The sequence below is a fragment of the Phascolarctos cinereus genome, unplaced genomic scaffold, assembly GCF_003287225.1.
Source record: "Phascolarctos cinereus isolate Bilbo 61053 unplaced genomic scaffold, phaCin_HiC Scaffold_2;HRSCAF=192, whole genome shotgun sequence".
In the NCBI taxonomy this organism is placed as follows: Eukaryota; Metazoa; Chordata; class Mammalia; order Diprotodontia; family Phascolarctidae; genus Phascolarctos; species Phascolarctos cinereus.
Genome location: NW_027555625.1, coordinates 24453511 through 24477186, shown reverse-complemented (window position 1 = coordinate 24477186; position 23676 = coordinate 24453511). Strand labels below are relative to the sequence as shown.

Sequence of the window (23676 nt, the reverse complement as noted above, 5' to 3'; positions counted from 1 at the left end):
CAAAAATACAAGATCACAAGTATAGACCCATAGGGGAAACCATCCAGTAATATCCTGGGACATCAGACCCTCCACAGGTGCACTGCTGTGCTATAAATAGGACTCCCCAGGCTCACTCCTCCTTTTATAGAATCATAGACTTTAAGATTTAGAAGGAGCCTCGATTACCACCTAGACCAAGCCCAACTTGAAGAAGAATCCCAAATGTAACACACTCAAAACTGGTCATCACCCCTCGCTCCTAGAGACTCAGAAGGAAGTGGGCAGAACTTCTGTGAAGTTCTGCATTGCTAAGAGGAGGTCAATGGGAAAATCAATAAGAAGGCGACTGCAGGGATCTAGGTGAGAGGTGGTAAGGGACTTTTTAACGGTTGTAGGTATACGGAGGAGAGAAGAGGATTCATATGAGATGCAGAGAAGGTGGAAATGGCCAGTATTGACAACATATTGGAGATGTGGGTTAAATGCCAGGGAACAGTCAAGGATGACTCTGAGGCTACCAGCTTGGGGGTCTTGGAGAATAGAAGTGCCTTCAGGAATAATAATGAGAGTGGAGACAGGGGAGGGTTTGTGGAGAAAGATAGTTAAGTCTGCCTTGCACTCTGGAAGGTCAGTAGGTGGCTTTTTGACTGAATGTCTATGAGCCATCTGCAATGACCCCACAGATTTTACACTGTATATGTTCACTCAATCAAATTTAATAAGCACATGGTATGTGACAAGTGATGTGCTATGTGCTGGTGATGCAGACTCAGAGTCAGGGATGAGCCAGGGTGGCACACCCCACAGTCACAATGGAGGAAGCCAGACACCCACATAGTGAGTCTATAAACACTAGGAGGTACCAGCTGAGATTCAGTGCCCGAATCCTGGAAAAGAACCCAGCGGTCTGCAGGCCACATGGAGAGGAGCTATAACTAATCATAGAGCACTGTCAAGAATGTCAGCAAAGGCAGGGTGATCTCTCTGTCAATTCCTGAAACTTTCACTGGTGGTGTCATCATGGGAAAGTTATTTAATCTCTCTCAGCCTCAGTTTCCTTCTCTGAAAAACAAGGATAATAAAAGTGCCTACCTCACAGCATGGTTATGAGGATCAAATGGGATAACAATATGTATGAAGTTTCTTGCCAACCTCAAAGGGCAATATTCACTGTTATTATAGTTAATAGCATGCTTTCAGATGGGTAGCTTCATTAAAATCTGCCCCATAAATTCAGGGGTTCCCTGAGGGGAGGAATTCTATCTTCTCATTAGACCAGGGACTTCCAAAGGGCAATGTGAGGAAAGGGGAAATGGGAATTAGTCCCTGTATCTTTCTTCCGAATGAAGTCTCTCTGGTTATCTTTTCAGACCTAAAAATGTCTAGGTTCAAGAAACATTTAAGAAGTATGACTGAGTGTTTGGCATTGAACCAGCCCATCTCTGGGCCTCTGAGACAATACTTGGTGATGACCGTGCCTGAGGTACTCTGCCCTCACCACAGATTCTGTTTCACTTCCTCTTTTATACCTTCTAGGCAGGAAAATATGTGGCCTGGTAGCAGACGTCATAGGTGACGATGAGAGGAGGGCAGGACCTGAGTAAAACCAACCCAATCATGGGCAGGGATAGAGGTAGGGAGTCATGATATATACATAGGAGGCCTCAGTTCCCATTTAGGCAGTGCCTGGGACACAGGACATGGGGCCTAAAGCCTCTGACAGTGGGAGTCTGGTTGACAAGGAAGCTACATTCTAAAGATTATGGGCTGCAAGGGGAAGCAAAGATGGTTCTTTTTGGCCTGGCTTCTCATTCTGGAGGCATTTACCTGGAGAGAGACCCAGGCAGGTAAGTCTAGGGGAAAAGAGGTCAAGTAGAGAGAGACCATGGAGATTTGTGTCTGGTGGGGGAAACTCAGCCTCTGTGCTCAAGGGACTTCAGGTAACCCAAGAAGTCAGTCAACAAGCCTTTATTGAACAATTTGTATGCTGCAGCTAACTAGTGATCTAAGTGGTAGGGATACCAAAAAAATAAATCAAATAAAACTTGGTCCCTGCCTCCAAGGAGCTCACACTCTAATGAGGGAGACAGAAAGTAAATGAAAAGATACATACAGAATAGATGAACAGAAACTTTGGAGAGCAAAGCTCTGGCAATTGTGGGCACCAACATTTTATCTGAGATTTGCAGGAGTCCAGGGAGGCCGGGAGGTGGAGGTAAGGGTGAAGAATATTCCATGCACAGTGAACATTCAGGACAAGGGAGGGGGTTGGGGAGTAAAGCACAAGTGTGGGGAACAGCCAATAAGCTGCTATTGGGTAGCCGAAAGAGTGGAGGGGAGTAAAGTGTAATACTCTTAATTAGAATGACTGAAAGTATTCATCCTCTGAAAAGTTTTACATGCTAAGCAAGGAACTTTATCCTAGAGGTAAGACAGAGATGTCAGAGTTTAACTAGGAGAGTGAGATAGTCACAGCAATGCTTTAGAAAAATCATGTTAGCAGCTGAGGAGAGGATGGATGGAAGAGGGAAGAGACTTAAGGTAGGGAGACCAGTGAGGAGTCTATTGTATGTGAGAAGACTCAAACTACCATCAGGGCTGTGCAAGTGAAGAGGAAAGGATGTATAGGGGGCCAATATGAGACCTGAAAGGCCATATGGTCCTACCTTGTTATTTTACAAATTTGGGAACTGAGGCCCAAAGTAGTTGTGTGACTTTCCCAAAGTCACAAAATTAGTATTAGAAATGGGATTCAAACCTAGTCCTTCTGATTCCAAAGCAATGCTCTTTCTGCCATTCCACATATATTCCCTACTGTGTGACAGAAATTTGCATATGATTGGACATAAATAATCATTACATGTATAAGTAAAAACAAATTAGTTTCTGATTAGTGCAGAGCACTAACAGCTGCAGGAATTAGGGGAAAGCTTGTAGGAGGTGGACCGGGAGCTGTAGTTTAGAGAAAGCTGGGGATTCTCAAAGCTGGAAGTGATGACGGATCTCATTCCAGGCTGGGCAGACAGTCTCAGCAAAGACCTGCAGGATGGAATGTTGGGTGTGAAGATGGTAAGTGGGCTAGTTTGGCTGAAATGTTGAATTCATGAATGGAGATAAGCCTCCAAAGGCAAACCAGACCAAGGCTATGAATGATGATAAATGCCATTGGCTGGAAGAGACTGAATTTTATCCGAGAGGCATTATGGGGTCACTAGAGGTATTTAGAGAAAGGGAGTGATGAGTTTTAGGAATACAAAATGGGAAGATTGGGGAGGACTGATGGAAGAGGGGAGAGATCCAAAGAAGGGAAACCAATTAGGAGGAAATTGCAAAAGTATGCGTGAAGGGTGATGTGGGTTAGAACTAGGGTGAGGATGTGTAAATGGAGAGTAAGAAATGGATGTGAGAGTTGTGGAGGTAACATCAATAGGACTTGGCCACTGATCAGATATTTGGGGAAGAGGGAAAATTGGAGGATGAATCTAAGTTACAAACCTGGGTAACTGGAATATTAGTGGTGTTCTTGAGAAATAGAAAGTTAGGAAGAGGAGTGAGTTTAGGGGAAAGATAATGAGTTTTGTTTTTGACATGTTGTGTTTCAGCTACCTGTAGGCAATCTAATTGGAGATGTCCAAAAGAAAGCATTTATTAAGCTTAAGCATTTATTAAGCTCCTACTATGTGCCAGGCATTGTGGTAAGTGCTTCACACATTTTTTATTTGATCATCACAAGAACCCTGAGAGGTAGGGATCATAATCATGCCAATTTTATGGATAAGGAAAATGAAAAGCTTAAGTGACTTGGCCAGGGTTACACAGAATCAGTGGGTGTTTGCTGGATGTCAACTCTGGTCTTCCTGACTACAATCATAGCACTATAAACACTGCATCCTGTCCACTACACCACCTAGCTAGTGATGATTGGAAAGAGAGGGAGACAGAGACAGAGACAAACAGAGAGAGACAAAGACAGAGAGACAGAGACAGAGAGATAGAGAGAGAGAGAGAATGAGAGACAAAGAGAGAGAGGAGAGAGACAGAGAGAGAGTTGTATATTTAGACTTTGGAGTCATTTGTACAGTTGCCCTTACTGATGGTGGGGGGCAGAGGAAGGGCAAAGAATGAATTAGAAGAAACAATGGTCTCCTGGTAACCTGAAAAATCATGTTTTCTTCTTCCCTTCCTTCCGATAATTCAGTACACCACAGGCATGTAGCTCAGTTCACTGCAGTGACCACAACCCACTCTCTCTTGGAACTAAAGGAAATTAGCTTCATGGATGATATTGAAGTGGGATCTTATAGCAGTATACACGAGCAAATTATTGTCAAGATACCCTGGGTCTCCAAAGCAGTGGGAGTCGATCTCATCACCGAGATGCATAATTTATTTGTAGAACATGAGCAACACATCAGCTGGATCCTCCAATATTTTACGAAGAATGGCACTAACCATAATAGTAAGTAAGACCCACCCATCTCCCCAATCCCTCTTTTCATCATACCTTGTCTATTTCTTCTGCAAGTCCAATAGATCTATCCCCAATAGATCATACCACTGAAATGGATGTCCTTGGTCCCAGTCCATTGTTATTTACTAACCTGGAGAAAGAGCATTAAGGAATCCATTCCTGAGCCTTAGTCTTCATCCGGTAGGTTCAACATCCTGCGTCACCATCTCTTTCTATAGTCCTTCCAAGACACTCTGCCTCCATCCCAAGAACTTTCACTACTTTCCAAACTTTCTTAATAAATAAACCTGAACTCAGAGGATGGGTGCTCTAAGCCCTTTTTTAGGCCCACAGTTTAAGGTTGGGCTGCATTTGATTCTAGTTACTGATCTCTCTCTCTTCACCAGTCCCAGAACTGACCACTTCAATGTCCCTCCACAGGAAACCACACAGGGCAGCTCCTTGCAGACTGTGAAATAGACAATGACATCAAGGTCAAGAGCCATATCCACTTAATTTGGGATGGAGAGGAATATTGCAAGATAGATGAAGAAGTTGGGCACTGGGAGAATGTAAAGCCTGACTTCAAGAAATACCAGCACATTCTGGAGAGTCTTTACTGGACCAATATAAGGAAACGCTACATGAATCAATATTGTGTTGACCTGCTAAGGAAAATTGTTGGATACTCAAGCTTAAGGGATAATTGTGAGTGTTTGCTTCTTCCTATCTCCTCCCAGGAGGTCCAGGTTACCCACATCATTCTGTATATTAACTGGGGCCCTAGAGAAACATGCAGTATCATAACTTCTCACCATAGCTCCAACTTACAATAGTGAAATCAGAGAATGTGAGAAAGGTTGAGGTTCTTTCTTTTTTTTCCTTCTTTCTTTGTTCTTCCTTTCTTTTCTCATTTCCTTCTCTTTTCTTTTTCACTTGCTATCTTTCTTTATTTCATAGTTATCTTCCTTTCCTTTTTTTCTCTTTTTGTCCTTTCCTTCTTTTATATTTCTATTTTTTCTTCCTTCTTTCCTTCTGTCACTTCTCTGTTCTTTTTCTTCCCTCCTTCATCCCTTGCACTCTTTCTTTTTTCTATTTTCTTCCTCCTTTTTTCTGTCTTTCCTTCTATCTTTCTTTATTTCTTTTGCTTAAGTTAATCTCCTCCTGCCTATCTCATCAAGGCATCAGAGTGACCTAGGACCTCAAAGGCCATGACAGCTAAAAAATACTCTGCTGTGTCCTACCAAGCTGGGAAAAGTTTATGTACATCCCCAGGAGCGATAGATTTTGTGTCTGCTGTATAGTGAGCCACCTAGCCAAATGCAGAACATCATCACCAGGAGGTTGGACACCAAGTAATGTTTGATTTTTATTTTGTTGGGGTTTGGGAGGGCAGTGAAAGAAACACATAAAGGATATCCTAGTAAGCGTAGACTGTCTTCAATCTTCACCACTAGAAAGACCCACATTGATGAAATTATAGACCATATGGAATATTGGCCTGTTGAAGAAGATTCTGTTGTTAATCCATTATAGCTGACCAAACTACTTGAAGAGGGTTTAGAAAGCTGCTGGTGACGTGGTCATCAGCACCAACAGATGTTGACTCTAACTAGTGTTTATCTAGCACTCTTCTGGGTATCTAAGGAGATACAAATGGAGATAAGCTATCATGCTACTCTCAAAGGCCTGATGAGTCCAGTGGGTCCATCAGGATAAGGGATGCAGCATAAAGGAGACTGGGGACATCAGTAAAGGTACAGACAATGGAAGCATCAGACATTCACAGACATTGTGATATGAGTCCTTCTTTCTTGATCTCTGCTCCCAGTGCCCCCTGAGGTGACCACATCTCGCCATGTCAACCCAGAAGGCAGCATCATTCTCTCCTGCACAGCCACAGGCTTCTACCCTCGCTCCATCCTACTGCATTGGGAAATGGATGGGAAGCTTGGTGTATGGGGAAAGGAGACTTCCAGTGGTACCCTGCCCAATGCAGATTCCACCTTCTATCTCCAAGTTACCTTAAAGCTCCCACCAGAGGACTCAGGGATGGGTTATATTTGTGTGGAGGAACACATTGAGCTTAAGATTCCTGCTGTGTATCCAGGTTCGTGCTTCATCCAGGTATTCTCATCACATCTTTGTAGGTCTGATTTGGCCATTGGCTTTATTTATAGTCCTCCAATGGCAGTAGCTATCCTTCCTGACTTTGAGTTATCTTCAGATTTGATGGACATGCCATCTATGGCTTCATCCAAGTCATCACAAACCATGGTGGCTCTTAGTGATTAAACAGCCCTTGCTAGATGCTCACAAATCAGTCACTCATCCTTTAAACTCATTACCACAAATATTTTTTTTAAGTATTTCTTATTATCAAAGTAAGAGATAGCATGTTATAGTGAACAGAGACCCTGTCTCCAAGTTAGGAAGACCTGGATTCAAGTCTTACCTGTGACACATATCCATTGCATGACCCTGACCAAGTCATTCTAAGATCCCCAGGAAACTGTAACATATAATTGTAAAGGGTTTAAATCTTCACTGGTAGAGGGAGTTCCTTCCTCACTGGGATTTTCCTACACCCTTGACAGCATGGGTCTGGACCACAAAAAAAAAAAAGCAGAGGGGAAGGAATCACATACTTTAGTTATGTTGACTAGAATTGTGTTGACAATTGGAGTCCATCTCATTGGATAATGGTATGAGGTGTCCATGATCTTCCTTTTAAAAAAATTGGGTCATATGTCCATTTCCAGACCAGCATTTCCTCTCTCATTCACCATTATTTTTCAGAGATCGCTGTCAGTGGCTTGGAAATAAGGCATCAAGGTTTGTTTGTTTGTTTGTTTGTTTGTTTGTTTGTTTCTAATACCCTTAGATGTTAATCCATGTCAGTTGACTTATGTTTATTAAGATACTCAGAAACTCTCTAATTATCATCTTACATGGGCTTCTATTCTTTGTTAACCATTTCTGTGTCATGTCCATGTTCTAATACCACAACAGAAACACTTTCATATCCTTTGAAGTTATAATTATGTTTTTTAATGGCCATTTGTTCCAGCCTAATAGAAATACACAATGCACACCTGAATAATGTGACACTTCACTGGATTCCTTATTCACATTGATTGGGACCTAGTTGTAATTCTGCCTTCTCTTACCTTCATTCCATTCATTCTGAGAAGTAGTCCCCTTCTTTCTTTGAGCTTTCTTTTCTGTCAAATGTTGTTTTAAAAGTAGCAAGCTCTTTATGACTGTGCCGAGAATTCATCATCCATTTCAGCTCAGTGACACTAAAATCATCCTGTTTTGATGTTGACCTTCATTTTTACTTACTAGATTCTTCTATCTTTTATAGATATCTTTTGAAAAACTAAATGGGAAAATGACTACCCTGTGTAGTCATGTTTATCTTTTAAACAACTTCTCTCCTTTTCTTCTTTGTCATAATTGTATTTTTTTTAGTATGCTTTCCATCTCCCTTGATTGAATTTTCCTAGTAGAATTGTGGGGCATGGCATGCTATCTATTATTTGTCTGAAACCTTTGACATTCATTCTCTCAAAATGTATGATGCAATCAAAAATAGTCTCACTTTCATTTCTTTGTCTGTCATGAATGCTACGAAGGCATTGTCACTGCCTCCCAAGATCTTCATCAATTTTATTTCAACAATCAGTTTCTTCTTATTTGTTTGTTAGAATCAGGAAGGTAGAAGAGGTTCCTTTGACCTTTGAAAGAAGTTATCCATGGAGTATCAGGGGGAGGTATCAGTGGAGAAATAATTGATGTCAGAAAGATTACAGCTCCTTTGAAGTATTGAAGTATATCATTATTATTCAATACATGATTGCTCTTTTGATTAAAATGCCAGAATCATTCTTGCTTAGAGAGTATCCACAGTCTGAAAGCCCTCACCTCTTCCATTATGATAATGAGAATTCAACAAATATTACAAGGCTGTTGATGACATAAAGGTTTTTGTTAAAAAAAAGAACTATATTAAGGTGAAAATATGACCAAACCTGGAACAGATAATTAAAACTATTTCCCTCTTTTCTGTAGCAAGTTGGGGGGACTATGGATACAGTGAATATCAAATACATTGAAAATCAAGAAAGAAAAAAGGAAAAGAGGGAAAAAGTTAGCAGCAAAGCAACAATTTCTCATCTGTTATGATTTTAGCAGGAGGATCTCTGATATTTATCCTGATAAAGTCTTCCATCAGTAGCGTATCATGACAATGTGCCACATTTATATTCCATTTCTCAAATATATAATCTATTTTCTGTTTCTGACTGCATGGTCTATATATATTATTCTCCCACCATGATACTCTGTGTTTCTCCCACCATTACTCATCACCCAGATGCTCCCAAGCTTGCTTCTAATTGTGAATTTCACCATAAGACTACATCTTGTAGATTTTATTTTTTCTTTTTAAATTAGATTTACTTCTAGTGCAGATATGAACCAAATATCAGTGATATCATGATATTCATAAGAATTAGAATTCATAGAGATTTTAGGAATAATCCAACATATCCTAATTTCAAATATTGAGTAAATTGAGGCTTGGAAAGAGAAAGTGACTTGTCCAGGGTGAAAAAAAAAGGCAATAAATAAAAGATCTGGCATTAGGACATTTCTTACTCAAAATCCAAAGTTCTTTATACTAAAATGTTGATAAGGTCTAATTTGCCTCCCTGTAAATATATGGTTTTCCTGACATGAGAATTTCCAGAACTCTTATTTCCTTTGTCTCTACTTTTCCCATGAGCATGGGGGATAGTTAGGTTGGGCATGTAGATATAAAAAGAGATTCAACTAGAGACTTTTTCCCACAGGTTTAACAAGTCAGCTAGAAGTATCTTCTTTTCTCATACTGCTCCACATGGAAGAATTCTATTTACCAATACCATTAACCTCTCTAATTTTTTTTATAGCTTATATTTACACACTTGAATATAGTCATATGAGACCATTGGTTTTATTATTCTTTCTATTCTTGGATATCACTTCCTTTAAAACACGATATTCTACTTCCTTGATCACATGCGCTATTCTCTGAAGTTTCTGAATGATTGGGGAAATACATGTTGGCATTTTCTCCTTTCCTCCACAATTTCCACTTAAAGACTCTTTTATTTGATCCCCCAAACTCCGAGCAACTTTATTTCACCAGACGTCATTAGATATAATCCATTCTTAGTCAAGACCCCATTATTTCTATATTTGAAGCTATGGCCCAGAAACACAAATCTTGTTCTGCTACAATTCTTTTCTCAAGAAGCAGCGATGAAAATGCTAAAGATTGAGTCAGTAAGAATAATCAGAAATGTTTTTTTCTAGAGAAGAAATGACTTAGGTAGGACTTTATGTTGTTTGTATACATGGCACACAGAAGAAGGTTCTGATTTGTTCTTCTCTCCAGAAGACAGAAGGAAGTAGGAGCAATGGGTGAAAGTTACAGAGATGCATATTTAAGTCCTTCATAAGAAAACTTTCCTAAATTAGAGCTGTTCAAAAGGGGAGTGGGCTAACTCAGGAGGTAGTGAGTGTGGCATTGCTAGAGGTCTCCAAAAAGAAGCTGCATAACTGCTTGGCAGGAATTCTGTCAAGAGAAATCCAGTTCAGGTAAGGGCTGTACTAAATGGCCCCTATGGTCCCCTCCAGTTCTAAGATTCCATAAGTACATAGACCCATAGAGTCTTCAGTTTCTCAATGAATAGTCTTAATAAATGGTCTGATATAGAGCTCAAACCTCTAGGTATGGTGTAATTGACATCATGCCCTAATTAATTGGGCCTTATAATATATATATATATATATATATATATATGGCACCATAAGGTTCTACATAAAGTGAGCTGTTATTTTTCCATGGAAGTCCTATTCTCATGTCACACTGGGATCTGGAGGTGACCCAGAGCTCCTAGAAGTTATTAAAGAAGGGTATAAGCTGTGCCAGGTTCGACCCAACTGGAAAGGCCCCAAATATGGCCCTCATGACATTCTGTGCTTCTGTTCTTTGAGTTCTATTCTAGATAAAGGTAGAGTGTCTCATCCCCAAGACACCTGGAGAAAATTTCCCTTGGCCTCAGCAATTCATGAAAAGCCCATCTACTGAGACAGGGAGACACTGTCCTCTGCATCAGTGTAGAGAGTACCCTTTTGACTTGAGGAATTGTTCTTGTTATTTTTTTGTTCCTTTTTTAATGAAGACTATATAGAAATATTTTTGGGACTAATTAGCAAGAACATATTATTCTTTTATAATTAATCCTCTATACAGTACAACACAAGTGACTAAGATAACTACATTTTATAGTTGAATTAAGGTATTAGAATGTCAGTTCATCACTTGGAGGTTCTCTGAGTGAATACTTAGATGACTCCAATAGCAAACAACATGACAGAAATGACAGGCACCTCATCCTGGTCCCACACAATTTGCATCTCCTCTGCTATGTTCCTATATTTTCATAGCTTCTCATTCCATACAGCTTAGAAGCTATGATGTGGCATAATGACACCTATTAAAATATTGTTTAAATACTTATGAGTCAATGTTATTTCCAGGCAATTGTGGACAATCATTTGATCTGTGCTCATGCTATGATCATTCTATTACCGTTTGTTGGTTGAGTTCTCAAGGATATTTTGAGGTCTGCATTTTCAGTATGTGGATTTATCATTGGCTTGTTCACAAAAAATAGAGAGCTTCCGATGGTCTCACTCTTGGTGTTGTGATTTTCTTGTTATTCTCATCTTTTCTATTGGGGCTCAGGTAGAAATGGTCTTGAGACAAGACACAATCCTGCTGTCTTCCATTATTATTGTTGTTGTTCTTCTTCTTATTATTATTATTATGGTTATTGTTATCACTATTATGAGAAATTTGGGGGCAAAGGGCACTTTTAGCAAAGTGTTTAAGAGAGAGTTTATTGGGAATTGCCCACAGTGACAGGGAAAGCATATGGGTCAAATAGGTTTTCAAAACTGAGGAGCACTGGTCAGATTTAGGAGGTCAGGTTCTGAGGTCAGGAGTGGCCCTGCTTGGAGACAGGAAGTTAAATGAAATGGCTTCTCAAGTGCTTCAACAGAGTGTGCATCCTCTGAAAATTTCTTCATTTGTTTGGAAGAATGTATGAACTATAATGGAAATACAGAAGATAATGGTGAAGGGGATGGGATGGGCTGGGAAGGAAGAAAATCAATGAAAATCAACTCCTTTGGGAAGCAACAAGAACATATGTTTTTATCTAAGAGTAAGAAATTTCAGAACTGTGGTCTCTTGTTCCACTTCTCCTATTACCATGGTGGATGGTGAGGTTGGCATGGGGCTCTGAGGGAAGATTAACCTAGAGACCTTTGTTTACAGGTTCAACAGGTCAGCTAGAAGGATCTTTACCATCTCCTCCTTCTCCTACTCCCTCCATTACAGTAGAGGAATGGACTATGCCAAGGACAAGACTCTAGGCAAGACAATCCTGTCTTCTTTGGGGTTCCCTGAACATTAGTCTTAATGCTGTCCCTGAATGATCTCTCTCTACCACAAAGATTTTTGTCCTTTCATGCAAAGGCCAAGGCAAAATTCTTTGAAAAGTAATAGGTTATAAATATCTAAATTTGAAATATTGTTATGCATTTAATTTTAAATAGCAAGCACAAACATGCACTTACAACCATTTATACTTGATAACAAATTCATTGGTATAATATGCCCATAACAGTGCATTGGTTTATTGCTGATTCATTTCAATTCAACAAGTATTTTAAAGGCCCCTAAGAAGCACCACTGACACAGCATTAGGCCTGGAGTCAAGAACAATTGAGTTCAGATCCAGCCACTGACACATTTGCCTTAGATAACAATGGAGATGATAATAGATAGATCATTGCTGTAGTGAGGAGGACCTGAGTTCAAATCCAGCCTCAGACACTTTACACTTACTAGCTATGTGACGGTGGGAAAGGCACTTCCAATTCCCCCACAAAAACAAACAAACCAGGCAGGGTAGAATGGAGAGGGGGGCAGTGCTGAAGACCACCAGAGTGCCCATGAATCAGCTTAAAACACAGAAGATGGGAGCATGGAAGTATTGCTACTACTGTATTCAATTTCATGACTATTTTTGTAAAGAAATGATCCATACTTCCCAAACCTACCTCCTTGGTTATTGTAAGGATAAAATGAGATCATATTTGTAAAGTGCTTTGAAAACTGTAACATATTTTATAAGTGCTAGCTATTATTATCATTATTGTTATTTATTACATGTCTGCTATATGTTAGGTATCTGGAAAATAAATTTTTAAAAAAAAGGAAATTCCTTGCCATCAAAAATCTTACTTTCCAGTGGAAGAAGGAGGAGAGAAGCAAAATATGCATACAATATCAAATGAAAAATTCACATGACATATCTATCTTTTCATCTTTTTTGATCTGGGTTTGCATTTTTTCCTTTTGTGAGGTTGTCCTCCTTCACTGATGTCCTCTGCTGATGCCTCATCATAGCACTGGTGAGCTTGGCTTATGCAAGCTCTTCCTGTGGAGCACGAGCCCTGGCAGATCCTACCTAGGTCAAGAAGCTCCATTTGTGGGATCAGATGACTATTGTCCCAACATCAGTCTCTCTGAATTCATAATGATTCAGGAACAAGTGCCCACTGGAATAAGCAAATTTTTATCTGAGGCAATGGTGAAGATTACCTATTCATTCATAGAGAACTTGTTGTTTATGTCAATGAAGTAAGTGCCTACCCACCCAAGCAAATCACAAGCTCTTCAATTATGGAAGAATAGTTGTAATCAATGTCCTCTGCCATGCTTTCTTTGAGTCCTCTTTTGCAAACTGTTCACCTATCCTAGAATTTTTCAGTGGTGCTTGGGCATTGCACTCAAATATTCATATATGTTCCTCATAAATTTTATATGTTAAGCATTTATCTTTAATATTTGATGCACACTTTCCAAATTTGACCTTGATAATTTTGTTTGTTTTGAAAAAGTTGGTAATTTTTGCAATAAACTCACCAGCACTCCTCTATGCTAAAGTGTTGTCTTTGTTTAATAACTAAAAAGGAATTGGATTTGTACAATTAAGGTGAATGTATTATTTTCTTTTCTTCTAACCTGTTCAAGTTGTATTTGCAAAATTTTAATTCAAGATCCAGATGGAATGTGTTGGAGCTTTTGGCATAAGGATCAAAATTTATGTTCAACCATGTTGTTCTCGAAACAACATTAACAAACTCAAGAATCTTTCCCCTAGTTCTCACTTACTTATATTTTTTATCAAATATTAATATTTTGTGTGTGTTAGGTTCTATTTCTAGGATTCCACATTATAAAGGAAAACAACATCCACTGAGTGTATATGTGGGGATAGGGACTGAACTTCTTTGTGATTTCATTAATATAAATAACTTCCATTACCAATCTATATCAGCACCTGCCTGGCAGTTTGGTCTCAGAAAGTTAACTTAGAACAGTGAAAGTTAATTGAATTGTCCAAGGGCACTAAACAATCTTTTCTAGAGTCTGGACTGGAACCCAGGTCTTCTTAGCTTTGAGGCTAACTCCCTATCCATTATATCACACTGCTCCTGCACAGGTGTATAGAGCTCCAGATTTCATTATTACATACAGGTTCCCCTGGGTTCTCGAAAGCTAAGCATTAGAATGTAAGTCCTTCCCAGCTGTAGAGGCTTCCAGGTTAGCCCAGTGATTGGGTCATATCTGGTGCTGGCCACGTTGTGTCCAGAGAGGTTCATCATAAAGTTGAATGAAGGGGATGAATTTTTTGGCCCATCAAACTCTGATAAGGCTATCTGATAAGGCATTGTAGGATTAGACTCTGTGCCGCTGGGAAAAAAATATCGATTAGATCACAATCCTTGAAGCACTGAAGGAAATCTTGTTTACATAAAATGTGTAAGACTTCATAGCCACTATAGAAATGTTGGCACCAAGGTCAAGAATCAAGAATCCGCCTTTCAGATTGTGAGAAAGCAAAGCGTACTAACGCATTGTTGCTGGAGCTATGAATTGGTCCAACCATTCTGGGAAGAAATTTGGAATTATACAGATAAAGTGACTAAAATCTCCATACCCTTTGACACAGAGATCCCCATTGCTAGGCATATATACTCCGAAGAGGTCAAAAGCTTCCATGTATGCCAAAATATTCATACCGACACTATTTGTAGTGGCAAAGAATTGGACACACCGACGATGCCCATGTATTAGGAATACATTGGAATATTCTTGTGCTGTAATTAATGGTGAACATGACAAATACAGAGAAATCTCAGAAGGCTTATATGAATTTAACTAAAATGAAGCAAATAGAACTTGGAAGAATTATACACAATGACTTTTGTTGTTGTTCAGTTGTTTTCCATTGTGTCCAACTCTGCCTAACCCCATTTGGGATTTTCTTGGCAAATATACTGGAGTGGTTTGCCATTTCCTTCTCCAACTACTTTTACAGAAGAGAAAACTGAAGTAAACAGCATTAAGTAACTTGCCCAAGGTCCCATAGCCAGTCAGTGCCTGAGGCAGGGTCTCCCTGACTCCCAAGCCCAAGTCTAGCACTCTGTCCTCTACTCCACCTTGGAACAGAGCTGCTTTTACAGTCAGAGTCTTCTTACTCTGAAGCTGTTGTTTTGTTGTTTCAGTCATGTCTGACTTTGTGACCCCACTTGGAATGTTCTTGGCAAAGATACTTGGATTGTGTACCATTTCCTTCTCCAGTTCTCTTTACAGATGAAGAAACTAAGACAAACAGAGTTAAATGACTTCTCTAGCTAGTAAGTGTCTGAGGCCAGATTTAAACTCAAGTCTTCCAGACTCCAGGCCTGGTGCTCTATCTACTATGTCACTGCATCTGCCATTCCTGCTGAAAGCAGAAAATATGTCCAGGAAAAAAAAGTCCTACACATCAGCCAGACTGTTCTCTTCGCAGGGCCCTCTAACCTGATGAAGCCTTTCTCAGTGTTGATGAATGTGGAGGGGCAGGCGGCTCACTGTTAAGTCTAGGTCTTTGTATGTGAGTTCCCCTTTGGTTTACCCCACAGTGTGGTACAGTCATTTCTAGCAAATACTTGCTCAGAATAAGATGCAAATCAACTTATCTTTACCCAGACACAAAATGATAATAATAAGAAGAAATTGAATAATAGTGATTTAAAATTTGCCAAAGCCTTACACATATTGTCTCATTTAACACTCATAATAACCCTGTGGTTAGGTGCTATTATTATGTTCCTTTTACAGATGAGGAAACTGAGGCAACATTAAGTGACTTACACAGGGTCAAACCATTAGTGTAGGAGGCAGGATTTGAATTGAGGTCTTCCTGATTCCAAGGCCAGAACTAAGTATACTGTACCATCTAGCTGCCTGTTGTAAAAGTACAAACAGCCAAAACAAAACTATTTAGGGGTTAGTGATACTCATTCACTCAGTAAAATGAGTCAAGGGAGGGAAAAAATGTATGACCACTAAGTCTCAGTAGAGGCAAAATAACAAAACTCTGCCCTGACAGATCATCCTTAAGAAGATCAGTAAAACAAGGCCCAAAGACCTCATGATCCTGTTCAGTCAAAGGCAGCGGTATCCTGGCTGCTGGTAAAAATTTAGAAAAATAAAATGCAAAGGACAGCATGGGGTATCATCTTGAGGGAGACAATCCGGGACCCCACTGAAAGAGATTAAGGTAGGCAATACTAGTCAAAGAGCTAATCTTCTGACAAGGGAAGTGTAGGCTAAAATGCATTCTGTGGGAACCCCATGGCCATCACATCTTTCTGACATGACCCAGATTAGGAGAACATAGGCTGAATAGGAGCCTCAAAGCAGGAGCTTGGTGGTCTAAAGATCTCCATCGATTTATCATTGGAAGCTTTGTCCCATTTCCTGTTTCTATTTGTTTATGATCCCTCTGAGTCTTAGACCAACTTTGAAGTTTCCCGAATGATAATTTCTACTTTACTTTTTTTGGCAACCTCTTCTCTATTGTAGAAGCTGTCTAAGTGGTCTCCTTAGCATCTGGCTTTTCCTCTCCACAGTCCATCCTTCACAGCTGCCAAAGTAATAGCTCTAAAATCCAGTTCTAACTATTTCACTCCACTACTCAAGAGTTTTATGAGTTCTGTCTTGTCTCTAGGATAACGTACCACTCTGGCATTCAAATCCCTCCCAACTCTGACTCCAGCCTACTTTTCTAGGCTTATAACAGATCCAATCTCTAACACGTTTAGAAAAAAAAAAAACAAGACCAAAGCCAGAGACAACGGTGGGGGGTGGAGGTTGAAATCCAGAATGTATTCTGGCCAATGATAAAAGCCAAGGGCTAGAAAGCCTCTCAGTCATAGAGAACAAGCAGTAGGGAACTGGAGTAATTGTTTCATCAAGGTCTACACAGTCTCTTTCCAGTATAGGAGGGATCACTTACGGGTATCAATTAGCTGCCCATGTCCTAGGAGTGAGGTCAGCATGACCTCATATCCTCAGGGAGAAGTAGGGGCCTGAAGAACATAGAGGGTTTAGGTAGAAGTCAGTTTCTGCAGCTGTGTCCCTATTCTAAGATCAGGTCCCATCTTTCAGACAAGGGCTAAGTCTCAGAGAGAAAGAGCAGCTGGACACTTTCTTCCCCTCTCAGTGTTGTCCTGGGCTCTTTGTATCAGTCCCACCCACCATTGTCACCTAGGAGTTCCAAGGGCCCAGTCTGGAGCTAGGAGTGATTGTAGTGGCTCCTAATTCTTTATCACTTTTCAGCTTATAAAAGATGGAGTGAGAAATAGTGGACAAAGTGCTGGAGGTATCTGCATTTGAATCTTAGCTCCCACACTTCCTAGCTACATTATCATTGGCAAGTCACTTAACTTTTCTGTCTCTCAGCTTCTTCATCTGTTATATGGAGACAAAGTAAAGGAAGGCGTTCCCCTCTCCATCTCAGCTGCTATAGTCACAGAAGACCTAGCATGCAGTCACAAGGTATTAATGAGCTTTTAAACTGACCACAGAGATCCATCTATGTCCTGATGCATTTATCTGGTGCCAACACTTCTTTGATTGAATTGAGAAGGAAACAATGAATTTGGTTGATCAAACGGGATAGCCACACCTCTAGGAGCATCTTTAAATATCTAAACCCTTGAAGACTTTTAGATTTCAAGAGACAGGGACATTGTAAACCACATACTGCCAATAGTAACAAATTCAGAGAAATTGTTATGTAAGAGAGAAAGAAGTTTCAAAAAGTTTCATTTCAGTCAAGAGTTAAGCTGAGGAAAGACAGACACTGAAATCAGCATGAGAACTCAAAAAAGAGACATGGGGCTTCCAATGATTGTTGCCTTACAACACATGAATTGTATTTTCATCCCTCCCATTGAACTTTAAGTCTGTGCCCGCTCTTCCCTTTTTATTCATATCCCCCGTATATATTTGTAGGAAAATAAATTCCAGGTTTATGGGAGGAATATTTTGTAACAAGTGTTCTTATAACTCCAGCTTAGTAAATGCTTTGGCTAAGATCTAATTCCATCATATGGATGACTGTTAATGGAAAGCACACTGGTAGGAGCTCAAGAAATATACTACAACCTGAAGTATCAGCCACCTTTTGGGGACCCAATCTATGAATGTGAGTGAAAGTTGGAGGAAAAGTCCAGTTAGCTTGTTACAGTAATATTGTTTCTAGCACCCACTTCACAAGGTTATGAGATTTGAAAGTTTGAAAAACTTAAAATTATATATTAAAGGCAGCTACTGTTCTAATTACAATGTGCTTTTCTTATAACTACCCCACATCTATCACATAGTGTCTGTGTATTTTCTTTTAACCAACAAATAAGTAAATATATTTGATGATGTTACAAATCTCAGTGTATGAATGTATATTAGTACCACATTATTATTGTGTCAATATCTGGTATAAATCCTGCTTCCAACTACATTAACATGTTTCTTTTCATATCACAGAAATTCTTTGTTCAAGATGCACCATGCCTTACTACTGCCTTTCAACCAAGTTCGAAGTCTACAAGATAAATGGGAATGGGAGGATAAGGGAGGGGGCTAGGTTAAGTAATGGGAGGGCAAGGTAGTGGGTAAAAGTAAAGTAGAGGAGTCAGGACGGATAGGAAATAAGAGATATACACAAACATAAAAACAAAGACCAGGAGTAGAATTTGTTAGGGAAAGTATATGTCTGTATATGTATATATGTATGTGTATATATGTGTATTTCTATATCTATATCTATATATGAATATATCTGTGCTTCATTGTAGCCTTCTGGGGTGGGGGTGGGGAGAGGAAGAGGGTAAAAGAACAAAGTAAAAAGTGCACAGTAGAGAACAAAAGAAAACTTACAAGGAAGCAAAGAAAAGATTAACAGCTCTTATGACATAATGCATAGTATTTATAAGATAAGCTTTCTTGAAATGGAAACTTATTGCTATATATTTTGAACCTTCTTTTATGTTCTGCTGTGCATATGACATGCTTTCCCCCCCCCTTTTCTTATTTTGCATTCAAGTTTATAATGTGTTTCTTTTTTCTTTTCTCTATTGTGTATTTAGCTTTTAGTATTTAAGTCTAAAATAAAACTTTTAAAAAAGAAAGATCAGGGCTTTTTAGAGGAGGACAAACTCAGTGTGAGCCAATGGTGTGCTGTGACAGCCAAAAGAGTTGATTCCATCTTGTACAGCACTGAGAGAAGCTTAGTGTACAGTAGGAGGAAGGTGCCAGGCCTTCTACGTTTGTTTTTGTAAGGCTGCATTCAGAGTCATGTTCAGCCTATGGTGCCATATTTGGGGAAGGTCACTGCACAGTTGACCCTTGTTTTAGAGAATGGAATTATGCCCAAAGAGATATTAAACTTTTTTTATCTTTTCACCCAGCAATACCACTAGTAGGTCTATTTCCAAAGATGATTAGGGAAAAATGAAAAGAACTTGTCTGTTCTAAAACATTTATGGCAGCTCTCTTTGTGTTGGTAAAGAACTGGAAATTGCAGATACCTGTCAATTGTGGAATGGCTGAACAAGTTATGGTATATGAGTGTGATGGAATACTACTGTGCTATAAGAATGGTGAACTCGGGGGCAGCTAGGTGGCACAGTGGATAGAGCACTGGCCCTGGAGTCAGGAAACCCTGAGTTCAAATCTGGCCTTAGACACATAAAACTTACTAGCTGTGTGACCCTGGGCAAGTCACTTAACCCCATTGCCTAGCCAAAAAAAAAAAAAAAAAAGAATGGTTAACTCAATGATCCTAGAAAAACACAGAAAGACTTGCATGAAATAATGAAGAGCAAAATCAGCAGAACCAAGAAAACATCATGTACACTAACAGCAATATTGTTTGAAGAATGACTTTGAGTGAATAACTCATTTTGACTATTACAAATCCCCAAATTAACTATAAAGGACAAATGAAGAAATATGCTATCTGCATCCAAAGAAAGAACTCATAAATAGAAGTATGCAGAAAATAATTTTACATATATGTATACCTATTTGTGTCTAATGCTGGCCATGTCTAGGATATGGTGGGGGAGAGAAAAAAAGGAAAAAAAAGAAAAAAGAAATTTATATAATAACTTTGTTGTATTTTTAAAAGTAATAACAAGTTATAGGTAGTGAATTTGTGGTTTCATGCACAGTCATCTTTTTATTTATTTATTTTTATTTATACTGTTAAGGAAATGCTTGTTTTATTCCATAAATTAAAAATCAAACAAAATTTTAATAACAATGTGACTAACATGGAAATATGTTTTGATGACTCCAATGTACACCTTATACATTGCTTATAACTCAATTGCTTACCACCTCAGGAAAGGGATAGGGGAGAGATGGAGGGAGAAAATTTGGAACTCAAAATTTTAAAAATTAATGTTTTAAAAGATTATATATAATTGGGGGGAAATGAATTATTAAGAATATTATAATATATTTTAAAAGAATCATTGGGCTACCTAAAAGCCATGACCCAACTAAATGCTTAGATATCATATTTTAAGAAATCATGAAATAAAACTGCTCAGACATATTAGTCAATCAATAAACATTTATAAATCACCTTCTTTATGTCAAGTACTATGCTAAGCTGTGGGGGATGCAAAAAAAAGTCAAAGACTATCCCTGCTCTCAGAGCTCACAGTCGAATGGAGGAGACAATACGTAAATGATTTGGTACAGACAAGCAACACACAAAGTAAATTGGAGATAACCAATAGAGAGAATTAAGAGGAAGCAGGAAAGGCCTCCTTTAGAAAGTAGGATTTTAGCTGCCATTTGAAGGAAGCGGGTGATGGAGTAAGAAGGCAGAGATGAGGAGAGCAATTAAGACAAGAGGACAACGTGCAAACAGAAAATATCCAAAGGATTGAGATTCAATGTTCTTTCCCACTGTGTCATCCTCCCTGCCTAGGGTGGCACTGTGTAAAAGTAGCTGAATTTGGAATTGCAGCAACTGGGTTCAGAACTCAGTTTTGCCACTCACTACCTGTATGACCCTGGACAATTCTCCAGGCTTCAATTTCTTCATCTATAAAATAAAAAGTAGGCCTAGGTCTTTAGAAGGCCTTCTAGGTTTAAATCTAAATCTTATTTTTAAAACCAAATTATCTATATGATTATAAACCACCAGTGTCTACTTAATCAAGTGAGTAAAATCATCAAAGCCAGGTGTTTGGATAATTTGCAATGGACAGAACACTAGACCCGTAGTCATAAATGTGGGTTTGAATCATTCATTCCTTTACCTCTTAGACCCTAGGATCCTGCGTTTTGAACTGGAAAGAACCTGAGCTGCCATGTAGCCCAACTTCTTCATTTTACTTGGGAGGAACTGAAACCCAGGGAGGTTATGTTACTTGCTCAGGATCACAGAGCTAGTAAGTATCTCAGGCAGAATTTAAATGTCTACCTTGCTAACCTAAGTCCAGCACTCTAGAAATACATTACATAGAGCTGTATTTTTTTTAATTAGGTGAGAAAGAGGGAGGAACAACTAAATTGTATTCATAATGTTTTTTTGCTTAGTCTTTTTTAACATTAGCCTTCATTCCTCATGGAATGAGGTGCTTGGGGTATATTCTATGACTATGTCATACAACAGGAGGCAACAGACCTAAAATCTAGTCATCACTAATTTATAAAGTCAATTAACCATATGCATATGATGGGCAGTTAATTGCATGAATTATTCTTAAAATGTTTCACTTCATATCTCTTCTGTCTGAAGCTGTACTATAACTCTGAACCAAGTCATTTAATCTCTCTCTGGGTCTCAGATTCTTCACCTAAATATAAGGTACTGCCCCCTTTCTCATATGAACTATTTGGTTCCTAACAGAGGCAGAAAAATAACAATGGTGAAAGGAAGACTAATGAAATCCACTTGTGAAGAAACACAATCTCACAAGTAAAATATAAGGGTGACAGGGACTGTTCTGAAGCCCAGAAAGAGACCTTCCCCTCAGCTAAACGTACTGTGAGAACTTGTTTGAAATCATGCAGTGACTGTGGTAAGGATGGCTTTAAGGCATCGTGATCTATCAGCTCATTCGCAAGTGATTGATTTTTAGAGTTTGAAAGACTGACCCTGACAAAATTATAAATCAAATAGCTGGGTATGGTGGGAGGATTATTTAAGGACTGTTGGGTTCATATACGATGCAAAAGTGAGTTTCTTGAGTTTTATCTCATCAGATAGAGTTGAGTCACTGAGCTCCATGAAGCATTAATTTGAAGGCATAAGAATCCAGCAGGAGAAGAAGTCATAGAAAGAGAGAGACAGAAGAAACAGGAAAGTAAGCTGAGCTCTGGAGAAGTCATAAGACTCCAGGGACTGAATTTTAGAAACTGACAGGAACCAAGTGGACTGGAAGGCTTTGTAGTTGCATATTGAGAAACTTGTCGATTACAAAAGGACATTACTTTGTGAATAGCTGGAGAAAGGTTGAATCAGCTGAGAGAGTTCTTCAACTGTTTGTACTGATGATGTGGATAAGAGCTGAATCCTGCAGCTATTAGAGGGTTGAATTTATAGTTCTCTAATGACATCCACAGCCTGAGAGAAGGGAAAATTCTCAGGGGTGTCTGGTTACTCTTTGTTACCATCTTTGGTTTGAGAAGTAAAGACAGAAGGGGAAACACAGGCTTTTTGTCTGTTTTGCTGTGAGAAGAGGACTGGCTTTGCTGAGAGCCCATTAGATAAAGCAAAATTCCCTTGCCATTTGTAGATCTGAAAAACTTAGCAGCTCTCTGGATTATGGGAACTGCCTGTCACTGAAAAAAAAAACACTTTTTTTTCAGCTTCCTGTTAAGGGGTGGCTGACAGTTAAAAGACCTTGACACTGCTTCATGAGCTCCAGAGCAGAAGAGAAGTAAGCTTTATTCAGCACAAAATCAGAGAAGACTACAAGGGTCTGTACTTGCAGAGAAGTAGCTTCATGTAGTATAAATTATTCCTGAGGGGACCAAAGATATCAAAGCCTACATTTCAGAGATATGGGTTGCCCTTAAGCACATGGATTTCCCTATTCATGTGTCTCCTTTGCTAGGATTCTATAAATGTATGCCCCTAGTTTCCCATAGGTACCACATACATTAGTAGAAGAATGTGACTCAGGTTTATGGGTCAACCGTGATGCATCAGATACTGTTGCTCTGGGTATAAAGTTTATAATTGTGTGAGTAAAATTTATGATTATTATGACATTTTCTTCTGAATAAATATTATGACTATAAAAAAAAAAGAAAGCATCTACCAATTGATTCCTACAAGAAACCTCAAAACAAACCTCAAGAATGTTTTTCAGGTTAAAGGAAAAAATTCCATAAGCAGGAGGAAAGAAAGAGTGACAAGGAACACAGGATCACACAAGAGTGAACAGCTGTGAAGGAGGCCAAAGAGCATAGAAGGAGATATTCTAAAAGGCAAAAGATGTAGGCTTAGCACCAAGAACAACTTACCCAGTAAAAGTGCCTATAATCCTACAGGGGGGGAAAATTGACTTAATAAAATAGAGGGCTTCCAAGAATTACTGATGAAATAACTGGAGCTGAGTAGAAACTTGAAATATAAGCAAGAGACTAAAGAGAAACATAAAGTAAATAGAAGCAAACCAATGGAAAATAATTTATATAAGAAGAAGTTTAGCATTCTAATGAGGAGGGGTGGGATTATAGAAGCTTCATCAAAAAA

At 39.0% G+C, this 23676-nt stretch overlaps 1 protein-coding gene across 3 annotated transcripts; it reads left to right on the top strand.

The window, feature by feature from the left end:
- The first annotated feature begins 1636 nt into the window (after positions 1–1636).
- On the top strand, positions 1637–13494 carry LOC110218448 (zinc-alpha-2-glycoprotein-like). Of its 3 annotated transcripts, none has more exons than XM_021001182.2 (5): positions 1637–1829; positions 4181–4441; positions 4874–5140; positions 6264–6542; positions 11826–13494. In XM_021001182.2, the coding sequence occupies exons 1-5, from the start codon at positions 1745–1747 to the stop codon at positions 11921–11923; spliced, it is 990 nt and encodes a 329-aa protein (XP_020856841.1). In that variant the 5' UTR covers positions 1637–1744; the 3' UTR covers positions 11924–13494. The 3 variants fall into 3 exon arrangements, with proteins under 3 accessions (XP_020856841.1, XP_020856842.1, XP_020856839.1); XM_021001183.2 differs by having other exon boundaries at positions 6264–6559; XM_021001180.2 differs by lacking the exon at positions 11826–13494 and having other exon boundaries at positions 6264–11179.
- Positions 13495–23676: the final 10182 nt, after the last annotated feature.

Bases quoted from the DNA above. Each gene is read 5' to 3' on its own strand.
- LOC110218448 (XM_021001180.2), top strand. From the start codon at position 1,745: ATGGGCTGCAAGGGGAAGCAAAGATGGTTCTTTTTGGCCTGGCTTCTC. The intron at 1,830-4,180 runs GTAAGTCTAGGG...CCGATAATTCAG, and splicing joins CTGGAGAGAGACCCAGGCAG to TACACCACAGGCATGTAGCT. The intron at 5,141-6,263 runs GTGAGTGTTTGC...CTCTGCTCCCAG, and splicing joins CTCAAGCTTAAGGGATAATT to TGCCCCCTGAGGTGACCACA.